At 43.5% G+C, this 22,705-nt stretch overlaps 1 protein-coding gene across 1 annotated transcript; it reads right to left on the bottom strand.

Annotated features, from left to right (window-relative positions):
- Nucleotides 1–2,295: 2,295 nt before the first annotated feature.
- On the bottom strand, nucleotides 2,296–20,891 carry DDX18 (DEAD-box helicase 18). The gene is made up of 14 exons (XM_055316340.1): nucleotides 20,755–20,891; nucleotides 18,804–19,088; nucleotides 13,828–13,968; nucleotides 12,283–12,418; nucleotides 11,828–11,928; nucleotides 11,511–11,710; nucleotides 11,305–11,419; nucleotides 9,702–9,841; nucleotides 8,492–8,653; nucleotides 8,030–8,182; nucleotides 7,234–7,347; nucleotides 5,733–5,789; nucleotides 5,196–5,373; nucleotides 2,296–4,098 (listed from the first exon to the last, which is right to left on the bottom strand). The coding sequence occupies exons 1-14, from the start codon at nucleotides 20,837–20,839 to the stop codon at nucleotides 3,956–3,958; spliced, it is 2,010 nt and encodes a 669-aa protein (XP_055172315.1). The 5' UTR covers nucleotides 20,840–20,891; the 3' UTR covers nucleotides 2,296–3,955.
- Nucleotides 20,892–22,705: the final 1,814 nt, after the last annotated feature.

The following is a 22,705-nucleotide window of genomic DNA, read 5'->3' as shown; positions in this document are numbered from 1 at the left end:
GGACAGCCGTAGCCCCCACAGTCCAGCTGACATCAAGCACTGCTGCCTGGGTGGCCCAGTAAGCACCACCTCTGCTCCTGACACAGTGGCCTTCAGGGTGGGATAAGGCAGCTGCCACCTGTTTTACTAGTACCTCATTCAGAGGCGGGGGCAGCCATTATCTCACCTATCAAAACTAGTCCGAGCTGCAGAGGAGGCTTTTGTGATGGGAACTGCTTTGAAGACCCAGCAGGGCTTAAACGGCATGGTCTCTAAACACAGGAAGGTCAGATAGATGCTGGGCAGCGCCTCCAACAAAAAAATGTCCACTAGTGCCATCAAGTTAAAGTTGCCGCATTTCTCCTTAGATACAGATGAGGATGCTGAGTCCTAGACAAGTGGTCAAGGCATATCTGTTTCATCTCCTGTGCCAAGACCAATCAACTGCATTCCAACTGAATGGCACGCTGTCAGGGGATCTGGAGGCTTTGGCTGGAGGAGGCGGCAGGAAAGCCATTGTTGTTATGCTGACCTAGTGTGCCTTTTCCCATGTAAGCCATTCAAGTAAACTCAAAGCTGTTCCCTCTGGAAAGCCTGGGTCTATGTGCCTACTCTGGACCACCCGGTTTGTAGATGACTAACTTCCTAACACCACCTCCTGTACTGGGCATTTTCACCCTGCAAGATGAGAACATAAAAGGTTTACTAATAGGTTGTATGTGTACGGATGTTCCCACCCCTACCCATGCCCAAGAACTATCCAGAGGTTCTTCCGTCCCACCAAAGGCCTAAATCAAAATCTCCTGGCCATGGGGTGAGAAAATTTTACACCACCATAATATTTCTTAAGTAGCCAGTCTGGCACAACTACCATTTGGAACTGTTGTTCCAGGACAGAAAGCTTACCTTCTATAGGCAGAGAAGGTTCCAATACCTTTCCACCAGCTAATGTCTACCAGAATCCAAGAATGCAGATTTCCCAGGCTTAGAAATGGCTAGCATCTCTATCTCCATCCATTGAATGACTTGGAAAACAAGAATGCAGTTGTTTAGGACACCTCTTTTTCTTCTCTAGACTATAGCCAGAAGGTTCCTAAGAAGAGTCTGGCCATACTCAGCCCTGTCTTCTGGTACCTAGCAGGCTTTCAATTCATGACAACCTATGATTATCCAAAGGCATCACCACTGCCTCCACCTAATACCGGGTACAACCCAGAATGGCCCGGAGACCTGCGTTCATCTATCTATTTGACAGTTGCCTTAGGAAGGTGTTGCTGCAGAACTGGAGCACTTTCCAAAACCCGGGTCAGATCACAATACTAGGAGATTGGACTACCAGAAATCCTGTCTATACTTCAAAAAGTCCAAGCTGGTTCCAGATTTTCAATGAGTCCCTGTACCTGATGCTACTGAACAGCAAACCTCTCCTGTGGGATGCGCTTGACAGCTGACGGGCATAGATTTGCACCAGGCACTCTCCTATGTGGTTCCGTTAGTTCATTAAGTTCTCACCACCTTATGCTGTAGGTTTTATTATTTTATTTTATTCACTTAACAGACCTAGAAAAGAGGAACGGCTGGAATCTGAACCCAGACCCTCTGGTTTGAGAACACTCGTTTCTAACCACTAAGTATTTTTCAATAAACAAGATCCTTTTGAGGTATCTTGAATTTGGCTTTACTTACACCAATATGGTCAGTTAAGACTAAAACAAACTTAGATAAGCAATGACATATTGTCCCTGGCAGCCCAGAGGACTCAGAGGGTTCTATTTGCACCAAGTCATCTGCTTGGCTCCCTGCCCATGATGCCTAACCTTCCAGACTGAAGCCACTTAATCCCACTTGTCAAGTTAACAGCTCCAACATACGCCACTGGCAGCTGGGCTCTCAGAACAGAAGCCTATGGATTCCTTCCTCTTGGGCAAATGAGCACTGCATTGCACATGGTGCTGCCCTGACTGTATCTGATTCTAGTCAGTGGCTTCCTCACATGTAAATCCTGGCCAGACTGGTCAAGACTGGCTTTCTGGAGGTCCCTTGTCTAGACCATCCTGCCAGCAGAACCTCCTGACTCAGTAAGTACCTAAAATAAAAACCATTATTATAGAAAAAACAATCTTTCAACCTTTTTTTAATGTACTTATCTCATAAAATCTTTGTAGACTGCCTTACACTGGATGTCACCCATGGCAGGACAAACAGGAGCATGAAACATGCTAAGACAGGAAACTCCCTCTGTGATGAGCAGGTACCTAGAACCTTGGTCTAGGCAGACCAAGTAAGGGTTAATAAGACACCATAATAAATGAAATATAAAATCGATGTAATTAATTTAATGACAGGAAAACTGACACATTATGAAACAAGTGGTTTACAAGTAGGGGCTAGAGGATGACTTCACTTCTGATAGAAAATTTAAAAGTATATATACAAAACACCAGATGGTTATGTACGAAAATATTCAGTTTTTACTCCTGCTCTTTGATTAAAAGCAAGACTTCCCTTTGTTTTTGTGTATTTTTTGAGAAAAATTTCTTCTGAAACAAAAAAAGAGAACAAGTTCCTGGATATCTTAGATGAAGAGTTGTTAAATGCCAGGAGTCCAGCAGTCAAATCCTGAACCCCAGGACAGATCCAGCCAGGGGAACAGTGTGTCAAGCCGAGACACAGAGTATTACTTTTTTTTTAATACTGGGATGCTATTCTTGTCAGGCTGTTTCCGTCCTCCATATTCAGTGTTCTCGGTGTACTAACATTTAACAGGAAACTATGAATATTAATTGGCACAACAACAAAATGATGCTAGCAACTTTGGTTTCAAATTGATCAAAATGTAATAACCATTTTATAGTTATAAAATGCACTGGAAATAAGACACATCAAACACTCCGGAAATCAAGAGTTCCTACAAGAAAAACTCCACGTGATGAAACCCCCAACTTTGCTGCTCTTTCTGAACTCTGTTCCTTTTCAATTTTCATCATAAACCTATTTTTGTTTCATAGACATAAAAGGGGCCCTTTTTCTCAAAAAGATGCTTTGCCTGAGTACTCTGCAGAATTGGAAGGGTTCACCAAAATTCAAACCACTTGAAACAAAGTTGATTGAACTGTGTTATCACTCTTTGCCTTTATCAAAAAGGTTTTTGCTAAGTTATTAAATGGAGAAGAGCAGAGTATTACACCTATATTGGTATAAATGAGGCTCGAAAATCTGATTCCCACTGATCCCAATAAATGTTAGAATGCCAAAGGTGCTTTTATTCAAGTAACAATGACAACCCACATTTCTCTTAAAAAAGGGGAGAGGCCCACTGCTTTAAAATCTGGCATATATAAAAACGAATGCCAACTTTAATATAAGGTGCTTCCTAGCCACAGTAGCATTATCGGGGAGGTCAAGAACTATGGTTAAGGTCCAAGAATCAACCAAATCCAAAAAAACCTGAGTCAATCTTCTGTATCACCACCCCTAGCATCTATTTAGTACACCAGGTTACTGCCTTCTAAGGTTGAACTGTGCGATGGATGTTAAGGAGGGCACATGATGCAACAAGCACTGTGTTACACAAGACTGATGAATCACTGAACTCTACCTCCGAATAACAGGCTATATGTTAACTGATTTTGAATAAAAAATAAAAATAAAAAAATAAAACCCCCTAAAAAAACCAAACAAACCAAACAATCATGACTAATTTGGAGGGGAAAGACTTAAAATACTCTCTCATCACAACAAAAGCCAAAAGGCCTCTTGCTTTGCCCTTGAGCAACCTAGAGAAACTGAACTCTGTTTTACACCCCCCAAATAAGAGACGTATTTCCTGGAAGTATCCATCTCCAGTGCTGCAACATTAATTCATACTGCTGTTTCACCAGTCCCAATCCTGAAGCTACAACAATTCCTTAGTTAGAAAAAGGGAAAAAAATCCATTTCGGGACAAAGCTATTCAAGATGCAAGGAAGGTGTGTCTTTAGTGGGAGAACTGCCGGCTGTCAGAGGACTTCCTGCTAATGTGTTTGAAGATTTTGGACTTCTCAACTTTCTTGGCTTTCTGGTATCCAAAGCCGCCACCACCTCCTCTCTTTTTAAGTTTGCCGTCGTTGCTGTTCACGTCTGAAGGGAAGGTTAAGGAAATCAAGCAACATGAAGACCATGAACTCCCATCTTCTAATATCCACACACAGAACAAACCAGCACATTCACTGCTGATCCACTACCACAACCCCTCCCCGCACCACGAAAACGTAACCATAAACCTACGTGACACATCTCCAGGAAGTCTACAGTGGCCATGTGACCATGGACAAAAACGAGCAGGTATGACTTTTAAGCCCAATGCAACAGTCATACTGTTTTCTCTGCACAAAGAAACTGAAGACCCTTATTTATAAGAAGTTGAGACCTAAACCACCAAGTCTATAGAAACACATTTAAAACCACCCTCAGTGTCAAAACAAGTGACTTTCAGCTCTGTTCTGAACGGATTCAGGAATGCTTAGCTACTGGAGGAGTTGCTCTTCCTTCCTCATGATTCAAAAAGTATTCATCACAACAGGCATTTACCCACTGCCTATGATGAGGATGGTGACCCCCTAGTCTCGTCCCTTTGGGAGTCAATGTCATGGTGCTAACTTAAGGCCAAACTTTCACTGTTTGTTTTCTTGGTGGAAAACGTGAAGATAAAGTATAGATTAGCAATTGCAACAGCAGCAACTGGAACTGTTTCCTTTGCCTTTTACCCTGAGTAGCACGTAAGTGTTATTTTCTTTTGCTAGTCTTGCAACTTCCTTGTATGAAATCCTTCAATGGCTCTGAGAGGATAAAAACTAAAGTCCCACCATTTCTTTTCAGCTCCAGGGCGTGCTTCTCTCCACGACTTCATACAGGGAAGCCGCACGACCACTTGAGCCCTGCATGCAACTATACCCCTCTGTGCTTCTCTCTGGAAAGCACAACTCTCTGGCTCTCACCATCTGCCTTTGTTTTCAAAGGCTTTAACCACAGGCTGTCTTGTTTCTGTAATCTCCATTGTGACAGTTCATCCCCACTCGCCATGTGCTAGCACTGACAAGCACATAATGACCAGAATGAATTTCGGGGCTTCCAGACCTCAGCCAGAGTGGACACCAAACTAAACACTAAGCCCAAATGCCCCTCTGTCAACTGTCTCTCAGTTCCTGGGTGAGTTCCTAACAACAAAAAAAGGATACTCAGATCAACAAAAGGAGGCACCTTGAAACCAAACGACAGAGCAACTTGAGGCAAATTTAAGTTATTAACATTGAAGATCTGTTTCAGAGAATGGGAATCATATGCTCGAATGTAGGACTTATATGCCTCCTGCGCTGACTTATGAAGGAAGTAGTTCTTTTCAATCAATTTTTCAAGCTGAAATGAAGACGACACCGGTTTCAATAAAATACAAAGCAAACTTCGTATATATTAGAATAAAACCATCCTGTAAAAAAAATTTGTCCCAATACACTTGATCCAAGTTTTCTAATACTTAAAAATCAGGGCACAGTAAGAATAATGACAAAGTTCTTGTAAGGTATAAACAGAAATAAGATAGGGAACACAGGAACCCGGTAAACAGCATAGCAAGAACCCAGAAGATCACACAGTACAAACCTGGTTTATGAAAGGGGAAAGTCAGAGGACAATGATTACCAACTGAGGCTACTTCTTCCTCACAAACTTTTTTTTTTTTTTAAACAAAAACACACAAACAAAAATACCAAACATACCTGAGACTGAATGTCAGAAATCTTGGACCAGGAAAATTCAAATTCACTTAATGGAACCTAGAAAACAAAAGCATGGAGATTTAGTAAACCAGGAAGGATCAATATCAGACATGTAGATGATCGAGCAATAACAAGCATCCCGTGCCATGAAGAACCAGGACAGCCAGGCATGTACAACTCCCTCAGGACAGACAGCTGCTCCTCTGGTCTCCCGAAGCCAAAGGAAAGCTTTCCTGCTTCTGCTACCTTCACATGCATTGTGCTGAGGAACCTTCCTGAAAGGAAAGGTGAGGAACTGGACAGGGAAAGTGAATAAACAAAGCCCTTTTCTCTACAGAAGGAACTCTATGGATCTAACATGAGGCAGCCCGATGCTTCCAGTCAGAAGGACCACTAGGCCCTCCGTGTTGAGAGCTGTTTTAGAACCACGTTGCCCCGTGACTGGGGTCTGTGATACCAGAGCTCATGAAGACCACATACTCCTACAAGAAGGATCTCTCACCAGTCATCACATATTAGATAACTGTAAAAATGCCACACCTTGGAGAGGTGCTGGAAAAATAGCCACCAAGTTCTGGACGCCACCCTCAGGGCCTGTCTTGTAGAGAAGACAGGTAGGGGGTAAGACGACAGCTGGATGAGCACTTGCGGTGTGGGAACACAAACCACAGGAGATCAGTGATGGCATCCCACAAGACAGCACAGCTCACTCAAACAGAAGCATCCTAAAGATCGAGAAAAAGGCATTCTAGGGAAAGGGTGCAAAGGCCATTTCAGGGAATTGAACATACCTACAAGGTGGAAGAAAATCCACCTGGTAATACAGTGGCAAGGGAGGCCAAAGCAGGGGAGAGTGTCAAGAGAAGGCTTGATGGGTGTGCACATGATTGGAGGCCAGAGCCAGATGAGGGTCGGCTGGGGATCAGGGTGAGTGGAGAGTAAATAGAGGAAAAAAACCCAAAACCTTTCCAAAATAGAAGGAAGAAAGGCAATCATCAGCAGCAATGACAAAGGGAGAAGAAGGAAAGTGGGTTTTAGGGTTGAAGTTTTTTTTTTTTTTACTGGGAGACATGAGATGGTAATGGGAGAGACAGAGGTAAAACAGTCAATGAGAAGGGTATAGAAGGAGGAGGAGGAAGAAGCAGGAGTGAATGGAGTCATCATGAAAACAAGGCTGTAGCAAGGGAGGGCAGGTGGAGGTGACCAGGTGTGAAGATGCTTAGGAGAGGCAGAGGTGTTTTCAAACAGGGCCAGCGAAAGGGGCAGCGCCTAGGGACGCTGGGACACACTGCCTGACAAGAGGTCAAGGGCTGTTCATGTGAGGCCAGACCCGCACTGAATCTCCCTTGCCCAACCTAACTGCTTTGTTCCCATAGCACCGCAGTGACTCCCGATACCTCAGACCCATCCAGAAATGGTGCTTAAAGCCACTGGCCTTGGCACACAATTCCTATCAAGAGGTACTGGTTCCACTTAAAATTTTCCAAACCCAGATCTTTACCTTGGATTGCTTCAAGTAACGAAGGAAACCCAACTCTTCAGGGCGTAAGATGAGCAAGGCGTGACCTCTTCCATTTAGGCCTCTGGCTGTTCTTCCCACACGATGAATATATTCCTTTGATGGAGAGAGAAAACCTGAATTAATACATCAAGTTCCATGGGAACCTGCCTTTCTAGGAGCTGCATGGTGGCAAACAGAAGTGTGTCAGCACATCTGGATTAGATGGTGCTCCTCCCACAGGGCGGTGCCACACACACCATGGCCACGTCCCCGGCTTCTGCATGTGCCATGACCAAAGAGGTAACAGCGCAATGACCGAGGCCCAATACTCACTGGACCTGATCTTCACATTAACTCTGTGATCTAATGACTGCTAAGTGTGTTTCATCTTCAAAATAACGTTTTCAACGTGTTTTCCTGCTAGCTGACAATTTATGTAATCTATTGCTTGTTGAAAATATTTAGTAAAATTTATTTTACTACATAGGCACAGAATCTTACCTATTTCTGGAAGCAGATTTTATTTTCTTCTAACACCTACTGCTCTTAATAGACCATTCCAAGCACATGACATTCCTAACTCCAACCTCACTGAGGCCTCTCAAATCTTACATGTTCCTTTTGGGTCCTGCAAAAGCCCTAAATATCATCAGCACCAGAGAAATACCACGGTCAGTGCAGAGTAAAACATGACCTGAATGACTATGGGATACACCTTTGAGTATGAAATACAGTAGGTCTCAGGGAAACCGGAAAGCTCATTCCTTAATGTAGAGCCACTGTGGATGCCAGTTACCTTGGGGTCATCTGGAGGGTCATACTGAACAATCCAGTCAACTTCAGGAATATCCAGCCCTCTAGCTGCCACATCCGTACACAACAATATCCCCGAATCAGCATTGCAGAACTGGAAGAATGTGGTTGTACGCTTATTTTGCTTCTGCCTTCCCTAGAATCAAATCAAAGCATCTATTAGAGCCGGAAACTTGAGGTCATTTCTAGGAGGTCTAATTGTACAAGAACCCCCAGCTACGGAGTTGTTAACCTGCTTTATTTCAATTTCACTCTCTGGCCTGTATCTTATTTCCTTAAGTCGGTGGTATGTCTTACCCCTTTGTGGTCCCTACCCTTTCATACCCAGCAAAGCTCCCTCCACATGGGATCATTCCACATTTAGAGAGCGATACCACAAACCCCACAATCTATACGACTGGGTAAGTGTTAACTGTGTTTTACTAAACTCATGATGATCACTTACATGAATGGCCAAGACAGGCAAATCGATGTAGTTCAGCAATTCATAGTGGTATTTCACGGACTTACAGGATGAAAAGAAGACCATCAGTTTCTTCTTCCGGTTCTTCTTAAGGAATGTAAAGAGCAGAAGGAACCTCTTTTCTGAGGGACAAACAACATATCCCTAGAAGTGGTTCAAGTAAATAGATAAAAATAATCAGACATTTTCAGGTTCATAAACCAATATAATTTGGAGAGCACAAATAAACATTCCATATACACCATCGTACCTTACCTGTACCAAAATTACTGTCTTTATTAAAACAAAGCATAAACGGACACTAATTTTAGCTCTTCTGGTTCCTTTTATTGGGTGCAAACACTGGATACCAATACTTTCCATATTTCTGAGATTATAGACTTCTGGTTACCAGTTTGTGCAGCCATAATAAAGTAACACCTACTCGTTGGAACCATCAAAGCATAAGCAATGCTTCATTTTTATAAAGGTCCTTAATAGCAAGATCTCAAATAACTACAGCAAAAGTGCACTGTCCTAAACAAGATAACAAAGCTGAGTGAATAGATCTTTTAAAATATACAACCAACAAAAAGTTTTTAAATGAGATCGTTATTTGAAATAGTTTTTCATCAGAAGACTCAAAGTTCTGTTTTTAGCCTACCTAATTTGGATCTCAATGTCACCTCATTTCCATCTTTTCACAGTAGTGTGCCTGAAACCAGCCTCTCCATCTGCTAACTCACCTTGTATCTTAGAGTAGAAGATCACTAAATAACACACTTTTTAAAAAAAATTTTTATTTATTCATGAGAGACACAGAGATGCAGAGACATAGGCAGAGAGAGAAGCAGGCTCCTCACGGGGTGCCTGATGTGGTATTTGATTCCAGTACCCTGGGATCACAACCTGAGCCAAAGGGAGATGCTGAACCACTGAGCCATCCAGGCATCCCAATATGTTTCTTTTCTTAACTGCATTTACAATCTGTAGGGATTAATGTCTTCTTGCGGCAAACAGTATTAAGAGACAGAATAAAGAGAGCTGACGAAACTATTCAAAGTTCAAGATTCATGATGCCAGTGAGACAATAACCCAATTCACTGTATCTGAATTAAAAGTTCATTAATCCATCCGCTTTTTGGATGATCAAAACAACTGCAAATAATACACCAAAAATGATCCTTAAATGTAAGATCTTGACGAAAAGTACCTGCTCAAGACCATCCACTGTTGCATTAGCTTTATCGTCATCAACACCAACATACAATGGCTCCTTTTTCAAAGAAATCCTTGCCAAGTCTTCAACTTTTCGAGTTTGTGTGGCAGAAAAGAGCATGGTTTGCCTGCGTGCTGAAATAGATACATATAAAAATAACCCAACTATTTCAAGGACTCTTTAGCATCACTTCACAACTAGAAATACTGAGTAGAACTATCAGGAATGGGACAAGTGATATCACTACATATTAAGAAGGGAGTATCATGAACTTTTATGACTATAAATGTAACAACTTAGATAAAATGGAAAATTTCCTTGAAAGACAAATGGCTAAAGCTCACTTGAGATTAAATAGAAATCCTGAATAGCTTTGTATCTATTACAGAACTCGTAGTTAAAAATGCTATGTAAAGAAAAATCCAGCTCCAAAGACTTCAATTGGTGAATTCCATCAAACATTTAAGTAGAAAATATTACCAATTCTGCATAATCTCTCCAGGATTTGAAGAGTTACTTCCAAACTCATTCTTTGACGCCAGCCATTACCCTGATACCAAACCCAATAATGATTTGTGATACAATCTTTTAAAGAAAACTTTTAAACAAAAATTTACCAAAGCTGAATATAGCACGTAGAATAATGAATCACGATCAAGTGGGGTTTACTTCAAGTGTTTAATATTTAAAAGTTAACCGATAGAAGTTACTATATTAACAGATTTAAAATTTAAAGGAAAAAACATCTAATTTAGTAGGGTAAAAGCATTTGATAGATTTAACATCTGATTGTGATGTTACTGTCCTGTTTCATGCTGTTACTGCAATTTCATTTTTAATGGTTTGGAAGCCATTTTGTAATGAATAAATGTACACATTGTACGGTATCTGTAGCATGCCATTCAGGATTAATAAAAGCAATGTAATATATGCAGATAAAAACAAAAAAATCTCAGAACATCAGGAACAGAAGGGATCATTCTCATTCTCCATCTGGTAAAGGGTAGCTACAAAAAAAAAAAAATCTATAGCTAACACGATAATACTTAATGGTGAAAGAATGTTTTCTCTACTGATAGGGGTGACCGGTTTCACAGGTGTAAACATGTCAAAACTTAAATCGTATATTTAAAACATGTACAGACATTTGCAATATCAATTATACTTCAATAAAGCATTAAAAACCATATATAAATGGAATCATGACCTTATTGTAGACATAAACAGTTCATAACGCTGCAAGTACAGTAACGAAGGTATGGACAACTCAAATACAATACAGAAGGCAACACCTTTATGGCTACCCAGGAGATGTCAGATTGGGTGAGAAAAGGGAAAAGGGGTAGTGGGGGCAGATGGGAGTCGACCTATGTTAGGACTGTCTGACTTGCATTATAACCTCTAAAGTAGCAAAACCACTGCAAGAAGTTACTGATAAGTCTGATGCTCGTATTGCAAACTCTCTCCAGGGATGACTGGCACAACCACTTCACTTGGCTCTATTAAAATTACAGTATTAACAGTTTTCATAGACGAACAACCCTCATCCATTTCCAACAACTACTCTGCAAACCACATGCAGATATTACCTACTTACTTGGCAGAAGTTTAATAATTTGTTTTAATTCCTCTTCAAACCCAACATCCAAGATACGGTCAGCCTCATCAATAACCAGACACTGTAGATTTTTATACATAAACCCTGGGGTATTCTAACAAGACAAAAGCAAAAACTGATTAGCTGTCAGGTTTAGGTTTCACACAGACAATGAGACAGGGTACCCCATACTAGTGTTGGCTTGCCTGCATGTGGTCCAGGAGACGGCCTGGGGTGGCCACAATGATGTTGATCCCGTTACCAAGTTTCTGTGCTTCAGCAGATCTGTTGCTGCCACCCATTATTAACCCGTATGTGTGAACATGGTGCGTCATTAGCTCTTTAAGAACACCAAAAGTCTGCATGGCCAGTTCCCTAGTAGGTGAGAGAATAAGAACTCCTGTTCCTAAAAGGCAAAAAATGACAGATGGTAAAAGTTCCGCTGTTATCACCAGGAGTCCTCAATAGCTACAATAAACTTCTAGTGAGATACTGGCAAAAAACGATCAGATCAGAGACTCACCATTCCTAGGCATGAACTTTAACTTGACAATGAGTTCGACTGCAGGGATGAGAAATGCCAGCGTTTTGCCACTGCCTGTTTTTGCAGCCGCTAGGAGATCCCTAAATATTAAAAATGGAAAGGAATAGACAGCCTCCTTACTCAACAAGCATTTACTCAGTATCTACTATGTACTATCACATTTTAGACATCAAGACTAGAAAATGAGTAAGAAAAAGTCCCTAGCTTCTTTATCACTGAAATCAATCACAGAGGTTAAATACCTAACTTAGAAATAAGAATTGTGTTATGAAACAGAAACACTTTTCTTCAAACATCAGTAACTTAATGACTTTAATGAAGCATAAACACTTTTGTTGTTGCAAAACCAACAGAACATGTTCCCAATTTCTTCTAAACGACTAGTGCTAAAAACAGGCACTAATGACCAAACATCAATGATAATCTAATCATACCTGCCTTCCAGAAGTGGTCTGATACTTTTATGCTGAATTTCAGTCATGTTTGTAAAACCCATTTCTTTTATTGCCTTCAGAGTGTTCTCATTAACAAGACTAGAAAGAGAAGCAAATGAAGTATCCTCAAAAGCTCCTAAATAAAAGAAGGTTTATCGTTAGCAAATTTATCTTCTAAGTTAATGCTGCTATAGTTATGTAAAATAGTTCTGCTGTTTGCAAACATCACTGGGTGGGAATCAAACTTAGAAAAACTTTTTCCAGTAAGAAGGACTAAAACCCGACCATTTCTATACAATATTAAGATAAAGATCCTTTTTTGAAGTTTCTCCACTGCTGACGGCCATGTAAAGTCTAGAACCTATCTTGTAACAAAATAGTAAAGGATGGAGAAGAGGTATAATCAAGGGGCTTGTATGAAATGAAAATACCAAGCATGGGGGTGGTTCAGAGAGATATTAAATATTTAGGAAATCTGGAATGCAAATGCAAAGCATCCAGTATAATAGAAACTGAGTATGAAGTCAACCACAAGTTAATCTCACTCCAAAAAAAAAAAAAACTAAGAAGGTCAGATATAGCCACACACCGTTAGACTGAACCCACATGTCAAATGTGCATGATTCTTGAGCAGGGGAAGATACCAAAATCATCTGGGGGAGCCCCCACCCCACACATGCCCTGCTGATCAGCCAGGTTATTGGCCACCTTGGCCTGAATAATTCTTTGTTGTGAGGCTGTCCATGTATTATCAGGTGTTCTGCAGCCTCCCTGACCTCTACCCACTAAATGACAGTGGCTGCCCTCAGTTCTAAGAACCAAACACGTTGAAAGTCACCCTTCAAGGCTTGTCTGGGACAGAGGAGGTTTATGGGATGCAGGACATCAGATGCAAAAACTAGTCAAGTTCTGGGTAAACTGGGAGGACATGGTCACCCCTCCTGGAAGTAAAATTGCCCTGGTTGAGAACTGTTGCCATAACCTTTGAATTTTGATTAAATAAGCCCGGGGTTATCAGGCCTCAGTATTTTAACAACAACAACAACAAAAAACCCAAACTGAAAAACCCAAGGAATTCTTATACATTTCTGGTTTGGATCAAGTGATTTTGCCCAAACTTTTGACCTTATAAAGAAACAGAGGCCAAAGAAAGTTACCCTGGCCAAAATCCCTTAATAATGTGAATTTCATCCTTCCTTACTAGTAACTGGGCCAGCATGACTTAAACCTCTTATCTCTAGACTTGTGGGCCAACGATCTTCCTACTACAAAATGGAATGATCTTTAGAAAACAATAAACCAAAGGACCAGAGGACCTGAGAAGCTGTTGGTGTGCCTATCAAAATATTTAGTGCTAGGAATGCATAAAAGGAAAAAAGAAATAACAAGAACTAAGGCACACTAAGTAGATAAAGCAGCAGCTAGATAAAAAAATTTGCATATAGTTGTTCTAGGTAAATTAAAAATCACAACTGAAACTTCAAATCCTATAATCCAGAAGGCATGACATGTTTAAGGTTTCTGTGGAAAACTTTCTCAAGTTACCTGTCAGTCCCAGGGGTAGGCTGGGCACTTCACTGTCCTCTTCCTCATCATCTGGCTTCTCCCCATTGTTTTCTGTCTCTTCAGGAGCCTGGGTCCCTTCTTCAGAGTCCCCTTTGTCTTCAGTTTTTGATTTTTTGGTATCTTTGGTTTTAAAGGACACCCCCCCCATTTTTTTGTTAAAATATAATACCAAATGGATCACAAAATAAAAAGATCTGTAATGCAAAGAGGCATGTTTTCAAAAGCTTAACACATTTCTGGTTTCAAGATGTAAAGAATGTCTTTTTCATGACTAAAGATTTAATTACATGTAATTAATGTACATGTAATCTACAGGGGGGACATGGAGATTCACCAACAAACTGTATTTTTTAGGCCTATTGTAGCATCTTAAGTGACCAAGACATTTTTGGAAAGTTGAAACAAGAGAGGGAGGGGCAAGATGGCGGAAGAGCAGGGTCCCCAAATCACCTGTCCCCACCAAGTTACCTAGATAACCTTCAAACCATCCTGAAAATCTACGAATTCAGCCTGAGATGTAAAGAGAGACCAGCTGGAATGCTACAGTGAGAAGAGTTCGCGCTTCTATCAAGGTAGGAAGACGGGGAAAAAGAAATAAAGGAACAAAAGGCCTCCGAGGGGGAGGGGCCCCGCGAGGAGCCGGGCTGAGGCCGGGGCGAGTGTCCCCAGGACAGGAGAGCCCCGTCCCGGAGGAGCAGGAGCTGCACCAACCTTCCCGGGCGGGCGGAAAGGGGCTCGCAGGGAGTTGGAGCAGGACCCAGGAGGGCGGGGATGCCCTCAGGCTCCCTGGGACACTAACAGACACCTGCGAGCGCAGGGGAGTGCTCCGAGCTCCCTAAGGCTGCAGCGCGCCACGGAGGGACCGACCGGAGCAGCTCGGAGGGGCTCGGGAGCGGCTCCAGGGAGGGAGCTGCAGGGCGGGAGCGCGAATCCCACAGCGCAGGCCGCGGAGCACAGGGCGCCGGGACACAGCCCAGGATCCGGCCTCCCCCTGGGACAGGCAAAGGCCGGGAGGGCCCAGGACAGCAAGGACGCTCCTGCCCCGAGCTGAGCACATCAGCGGCCCCGCCCCGGAGCCTCGGCATGCGACGAGAGCCGAGAGCCCCGAGCCCCGTAGTTCCTGCGGAGGCTGAATCCAGGCTTCCAGAGTTGCCATAGCAACTGCTGCTGTTCCTCCCTGGGTCCCACGGGGTAAACAACCCCCGCTGAGCCCTGCAGCAGGCAGGGGCAGAGCAGCTCCCCCAAGTGCTGACACCTGAAAATCAGCACAGCAGGCCCCTCCCCCAGAAGACCAGCTAGACGGACCAGTGATACTCCCCCGTGTTCCAATACAACTTGTTTTTGGCCACTCTGCACTGAGCAAAATGACTAGAAGGAAAACCTCACTTCAAAAGAAAGAATCAGAAACAGCCCTCTTTCCCACAGAGTTACAAAATCTGGATTACACTTCAATGTCAGAAAGCCAATTCAGAAGCACCATTATACAGCTACTGGTGGCTCTAGAAAAAAGCATTAAGGCCTCACGAGACTTCATGACTGCAGAATTTAGATCCAATCAGGCAGAAATTAAAAATCAATTGAATGAGATGCAATCCAAACTAGAAGTCCTAACGACGAGGGTTAACGTGGTGGAAGAACGAGTGAGTGACATAGAAGACAAGTTGATGGCAAAGAGGGAAACTGAGGAAAAAAGAGACAGACAATTAAGGGACCATGAAGACAGATTAAGGCAAATAAATGACAGTCTGAGGAAGAAAAACCTACGTTTAATTGGGGTTCCCGAGGGCGCCGAAAGGGACAGAGGGCCAGAATATGTATTTGAACAAATCCTAGCTGAAAACTTTCCCAATCTGGGAAGGGAAACAGGCATTCAGATCCAGGAAATAGAGAGATCCCCCCCTAAAATCAATAAAAACCGTTCAACACCTCGACATCTAATAGTGAAGCTTGCAAATTCCAAAGATAAAGAGAAGATCCTTAAAGCAGCAAGAGACAAGAAGTCCCTGACTTTCATGGGGAGGAATATTAGGGTAACAGCAGACCTCTCCACAGAGACCTGGCAGGCCAGAAAGGGCTGGCAGGATATATTCAGGGTCCTAAATGAGAAGAACATGCAACCAAGAATACTTTATCCAGCAAGGCTCTCATTCAAAATGGAAGGAGAGATAAAGAGCTTCCAAGACAGGCAGGAACTGAAAGAATATGTGACCTCCAAACCAGCTCTGCAAGAAATTTTAAGGGGGACTCTTAAAACTCCCCTTTAAGAAGAAGTTCAAGTAACTCTGAACGTGAATGGGCTTAATGACCCCATCAAAAGGCGCAGAGTTTCAGACTGGATAAAAAAACAGGACCCATCTATTTGCTGTCTACAAGAGACTCATTTTAGACAGAAGGACACCTACAACCTGAAAATAAAAGGTTGGAGAACCATTTACCATTCAAATGGTTCTCAAAATATACCCTAAAAACTACAGAACACTTCTGAAAGAAATTGAGGAAGACACAAAGAGATGGAAAAATATTCCATGCTCATGGATTGGCAGAATTAATATTGTGAAAATGTCAATGTTACCCAGGGCAATTTACACGTATAATGCAATCCCTATCAAAATACCATGGACTTTCTTCAGAGACTTAGAACAAATTATTTTAAGATTTGTGTGGAATCAGAAAAGACCCCAAACAGCCAGGGGAATTTTAAAAAAAGAAAACCATATCTGGGGGCATCACAATGCCAGATTTCAGGTTGTACTACAAAGCTGTGTTCATCAAGACAGTGTGGTACTGGCACAAAAACAGACATATAGATCAATGGAACAGAACAGAGAACCCAGAAGTGGACCCTGAACTTTATGCTCAACTAATATACGATAAAGGAGGAAAGACGATCCACTAGAAGAAAGACAGTCTCTTCAATAAATGGTGCTGGGAAAATTGGACATCCACATGCAGAAGAATGAAACTGGACCACTCTCTTGCACCATACACAAAGATAAACTCAAAATGGATGAAAGATCTAAATGTGAGACAAGATTCCATCAAAATCCCAGAGAAGAACTCAGGCAACACCCTTTTTGAACTTGGCCACAGTAACCGGAGAAGGACAAACAGTGTATGTTCTCATTCATTTGGGGAATATGAATAATAGCGAAAGGGAATATAAGGGAAGGGAGAAGAAATGTGTGAGAAATATCAGAAAGGGAGACAGAACATAAAGACTTCTAACTCTGGGAAATGAACTAGGGGTGGTGGAGGGGGAGGAGGGTGGGGGTGGGGGTGAATGGGTGACGGGCACTGAGGGGTACACTTGACGGGATGAGCACTGGGTGTTATTCTGTATGTTGGTAAATTGAACACCAATAAAAGTTAATTTATAAAATAAAAAAAAAAAAAAAAGAAAGTTGAAACAATTTAAATATACTAACTACATCAAATTCTATGTATTTCACAAAGGGAAAAAAAGGGCTATGATTAATGGTTTTTCAACTCTTAAAAAGCACTAATTTGTCCTACTATTCCATTAAATATAAATCTTTCATGAAAGCTAGCTGTGGTATAAAGATGAGCAGAAATCCCAAAGGCTCTTCACGTTACTAGAGAGACCTCAGTGCAAGTGCAACAATTCCCCTAGCTGGGTGACTGGCAGCTCCCGGAAACTAAGTGGGGAGAGGAGGCAGGGGGAAGGCCTCCTGACGTTTCACTTCTACACACAGCTTTCCTAACAGGGCCCTAAACTACTCTTCCAGCCTTACCTCCCATCAACTCTTAAATGTTCCACTCGGGATCAAATGCGTTAACTATCATGCAGGGCTTTTATAAATTCATGGTAGCTAGTTATACTAGTTAGAACAGAACTGACCTGGACCAGAACTCAGGACTCTGTGGCTCAGGACTGGCCTCTTCCTTGCATCTGACTATTCTCCTTCTGGGAAATGGTCAATCTACAGGCAGCATGAGGATGGCTAGGCATGTTTGGAAAAATCCAAAGCTCCTTTCTAAATGGAATCTTAATTTCAGTTAAGTTAGATGAATACGAAGTTCTAACCCAGGCATTGACAAACTTTTTCTATAAAAGTCCAGAGTAAACATTATATGTTTTGCAGGCCATATGGCTTGCCCTAATAAAGACCAAGTAAACAGATAGGCACTGTAGTGTTCTAATAAAGCTTTATTTCCAAAAGTAGGCAGCAGGCTGAATAGTTTGACACCTGTTATAGTCCACCTTGAAATCTCTGATTGTTCACATCTCAATTAAAAGGCCTATCCTTCATATAAGCTTATCCAAATCTAACTATCTTCCAAAAGAAGCTGGCCTCCTCCTATCCTGGCTATCCTACTCACTTAGAAATTAACATTCCATTTATACAGAAGTTACCTGCTCTTTTTAAATACACGTTGCAGTTGCATATCCAAATTATTACTAAGTCTCCTTTCAAGAGGAGAATTTATGGTAGGAAAAAAAAAAAACTGGGAGTAAAAAAGGGGGGGGGGTAAATAAAAATAATCATTAATGCAAAATCCTCTGAAATAAAGGCCCGAGAAGATAAAAAAGTATCAGCCCAGGTGTCTTTAGTGTAATGCCACATTTGTTTGAAAATAGGTAATAAACTTAAAATACTGTGCCATAATACGTTTAATGTTTTTAATGTTTAATGTGTTTAAAAACCTAGCCAATTGTCAAAAAGAGCAAATTTCTAGAATTCAAAGGAGGCTTTTATTGAAGCATGAGATTTCCTTCAGTCATTAGGAAATACAAAAGGACATATTTCTCAGTGTCTTATATAAATGTTACATCCCAGCCCTCACCCTACTTCTTTTTGCTACTAGGTTATTTTCTGGTATCCCAGTGAGTATAAGGATTCTTGCATGTTGTTATGAATAAATTATAACAGAAGGATGGTGACACTGTGAAAACTGTTTTAATGCCTGAAGTTCAAAGAAACTGAAGTACTTACCAGGCCCAGCATCATCCACCATTTTCCTCTTTTTCTTCTTCTTCTTTTTTGATTCTGAATTGGGAGGCTGTGTTGGTGCTTCTCCATTGACTATTATGGTAGATTTCTTTTTTTTCTTTCTAATTTGTACAGTTTCCGCTGTTTTTTTAGCTACCTCTCCATTCTGGGCTTCTGACGAGCCCATGTTCACAGACTGTTTTAGAGATTTTTTAACCTTCCCACCTCCCACTGTTTCTTCAGACACATCTCCATTTTGTGTTTCTGGTAAGCTCACATCCGAGGCCCCTGTTTAAAAACGGAAAACACATTGTGACAAAGGGAAGGTTTGCTTAAAACGCTGGAATCTCAGGTTAGAAACTTCATGGTGTCTGTGACTGAAATGATTTAGCTTTTAATTCCCTTCCATGTACATTATTAAAACCACTTAAGTTTATGGCATTCTTCTACAAAATTAAGTCAGTTTCCTTTAACGAAAAATGCTGGAAAAGGAAATGCTACATCGATTCAACTTCAAAAAACTGTGTCTCTGTCCTTCTGGAGTCAAGAATCTGAGACAGCTGGGCAGCCCGGGTGGCTCAGCGGTTTAGTGCCACCTGCAGCCCAGGGCGTGATCCTGGAGACCCTGGATCCGGTCCCACATCGGGCTCCCTGCATGGAGCCTGCTTCTCCCTCTGCCTGCGTCTCCGTCTCTCTCTCTCTCTCTCTATGAATAAATAAATAAAAAATCTTAAAAAAAAAAATCTGAGACAGCAATATTTCAGTGAAGTTAAACATCTGAATGGATGGGGCCAGACAAGGTAGCTACAAATAACACATGTTAATATCAGGTATTTGATAAATACATGGCTCACGGATAGATTAGAAAAGACTGTCATCTACTCACACAACTGCTGCTTCTCCTATAATTTCGAGACACTCAACCTTAACTTTCCTCTGCAGCAATGAATTGAAAATTCACTTATTGGTCCCCGTATTTACCTTATATATACACGCCTAAGGATGTCTTTTAAAAAGTTTCCGTTTATATAGGATAAAAAGTAACAACACTTCTTAAAATTTCAATTGTTAGCAGTGCTGCACTATGGATAGGCATCAGAAACACACACACCATTTCTAAAACCCACAACCTGTCCTCTTCAGGTTTCCTTTCAGGCAACTCATCTCTGCTGAAATCCAAGGAGGGTAAGGAATTATGCCTCCCAGCACTGCCCTCGGGGGCTGAGGTTACACGGGATCCAAAAGCGCTAACTTCAAGATCTCTGGCTCCCTGTTAGGAACGGAGGGCTGCAAACGAGGCAGGTAAGCAAGGTGACCGACAGGTAAGTAAGTCTTTATGACGGATGCAAACACCTGGAGGCGGCTGAGGAATTCATGACCCAGAGTTAGGTGCGATGGAATTGATTGAGGGCACGCGCTGGGCACGTGCAGGAGGCACTGGCAGAGCTGCAAACAGGATACACTCCCGGACTCGAGAGAGGGTGGACGACGGCAGGGGAAGCCAATCCCACCAAGACAGCCAAGGAGTTTCCTTTGAAGCAACGCAGACCTTAACCAGATGATGTGAAAGAAGGTGCGTGCAGATGAGCAAGTTCCACGTGTCTGATTGGAAATGGGCCTAGGGGGTGGGGCGGGGGGGGGGAGGGGAGACGAGGCGACGCGAGGAAGCCAGAAGGAGGCAGACGCAGGAAAAGCTGCTGGAGCTGGAAGCCCGGCTGGAGGCCTGGTTAGAAACCCCAGGCGTCCCGCTCCTGCTCCGACTCTGTACGGAGCATCTGAGGCTCGGGAGAGCGGGCCGACCCGGGCGCCCCCCGCGGCGAGCGGCCCCGCGCGGGACCTCAGGAGACGCGCCAGGCACACGCGGCCCGAGCAGAGCGGCCCAGGGGCGGGCTCCGCGCAGCCACCGGCCCCCCGGCCCCGTCCCCAGGCCCCCGGGGCCTCGCAGCTCGCTCACCCTGGAGCTTCAGGTTTCGCTGGCGCAACTTGAGATTCCGTTTCTCTATCTTCTTGCGCAGGAGTTTCATGGGTAGATGCGACATGGTGCCGGCAAGGCGCCCTCACTGCGGCGCCACCTCTCGGCTACCGGGTTGACGTCACTTCCGCTCGAGGCGCACGTGCGTCGGCAACCGGAAGTACGTCACGGGGACCCCCCCCAGGAGGTTGCCGCGAGACAAGGATGCGTCTGGGCGGAAATGCTTCCGGGGCCCCTGGCGCTCGCAGTCCTGAGAGCGCCCTCTGGAGGAGCGGAGGCCCGGCCGAGGTTGACGCTGTGTCCCGGGGGCTGCACCTGTAGGGCCCCTGCAGGTCCTGGGGCTGGGAGCTTCCCCGGAGGAGGCTGAAGAAACGAGGACGAGCAGGAGGCCTCCGGGAGTCTCCGGGCTTGTGTGCTTGCCCCCTTTGTATCCTGGACTGCTGCAAACTAGAAAACAATCTAAATGTCGGGGCAGCGGTGGAGCGCCGCCTGCAGCCCGGGCCGCGACCCCGGAGACCCGGGATCCAGTCCCACGTCGGGCTCCCCGCAGGGAGCCTGCTTCTCCCTCTGCCTGTGGCTCTGCCTCTCTCGGTGTGTCTCTCATGAATAAGTAAGTAAGTAAATAAATAAATATAAAAATAAATAAATAAAAATCTTTTAAAAACCCCTAAATTTCGTCTATTTGTTGCGAAAGCAGATTCTGAAGCTAAGTGATGCTAAGAGTCCTTTGAAATAGGGTTGGGAGGACATTGGGAAGCGGGGGCTCTGCACGCGGCCTGCTCCAATTCCTGGAACACCACCAGCTCTTGACCTAGTTGCAGCTGGTCAGTTGCCCCCCCCCCTTCCCCCCAGCACAGTCTTCCACTTTGGGCTGAAATCGAGCTAATGCAACCTCTGCTAGCTACACCGATAATGGGTCTGTTAGATGGCCAGTTTCGCTCTGCCAGGTAATGGCGATTCTTTGGAAACAAGTCGTGTGACCTTGTGGCTTTCGGGTTTATAAACGCGTGCTCCCTCCTGGCAGCTCAGAGTCCAGCACTTTTAACAAGTGGATTTCTAAGACCAGGTCTCACAGACGAATTGACATCATTAGATCAGATCTCAGAAAACATCTGCGAGAGTTTGGGGAGGTGGAAATCGATCACGTGCCTCTGACATGCCTCTTGTCTGGGACTCTAGGGCCTGTCTTAGCATCTACGCAGTGTATGTTGAACCCTTTGAAATCTCTTGCCTGGGATTCCCCATCCCAGAGGTCTCCTTTCCCAGAACATAGTCATTCATCAGTTGTTCACTCATTTAGCAATTCTTATGCTTGGAGAATGGGATAGGTGTGTGCTCGTTTCTGGGAATGGAACGGTGGGTAAGATGCACACAGTTCACCTTCGTGGAATTTGCAGAGTTGGCATGTGGAGAGGAGAGAAAATTAAGCTGTGGCAAACAGTGACGAGGGAAGCCCATGGCAGCTCGGCACTGTCGTGTGGGGATGGGGACAGGGACTCAGTCTTTCATTCCATACCCTCTGTGCATATCACTGTGCTAGCGGCAGGCAGAGCGGGGAATTGAAGATGCTGCCTTTACTTAAATATTGTTCGAATACTTAAATTTAATATGGATCACGCCTCACCCATCCTGTTCTTTCAGTTTTGTTTTGTCACTTGTGAGACCCCTTGGCCCTCTGATTTCAGGGCTGACCTCCTGAACCCAAGACCCTCCTAGAAGCTTGTGCTTGACTTTTTAGAAACTCACTAATGGGGATCCCTGGGTGGCGCAGCGGTTTGGCGCCTGCCTTTGGCCCAGGGCGCGATCCTGGAGACCCGGGATCGAGTCCCACGTCGGGCTCCCGGTGCATGGAGCCTGCTTCTCCCTCTGCCTGTGTCTCTGCCTCTCTCTCTCTCTCTCTCTCTCTCTCTGTGACTGTCATAAATAAATAAAT

Source organism: Nyctereutes procyonoides, unplaced genomic scaffold (assembly GCF_905146905.1).
Source record: "Nyctereutes procyonoides isolate TBG_1078 unplaced genomic scaffold, NYPRO_anot_genome, whole genome shotgun sequence".
NCBI lineage: Eukaryota > Metazoa > Chordata > Mammalia > Carnivora > Canidae > Nyctereutes > Nyctereutes procyonoides.
Note: the sequence above shows the minus strand (reverse complement) of the source record. Positions and strands in the feature narration are given on the sequence as shown.

Coding starts and splice junctions, on each gene's coding strand:
- DDX18 (XM_055316340.1), bottom strand. CDS start 20,839: ATGTCGCATCTACCCATGAAACTCCTGCGCAAGAAGATAGAGAAACGG. Junction 11,929..12,282: donor AGACCACTTCTGGAAGGCAG/GTATGATTAGAT, acceptor TTTAATATTTAG/GGATCTCCTAGCGGCTGCAA. Junction 11,420..11,510: donor GTCTCCTGGACCACATGCAG/GCAAGCCAACAC, acceptor TTGTCTTGTTAG/AATACCCCAGGGTTTATGTA.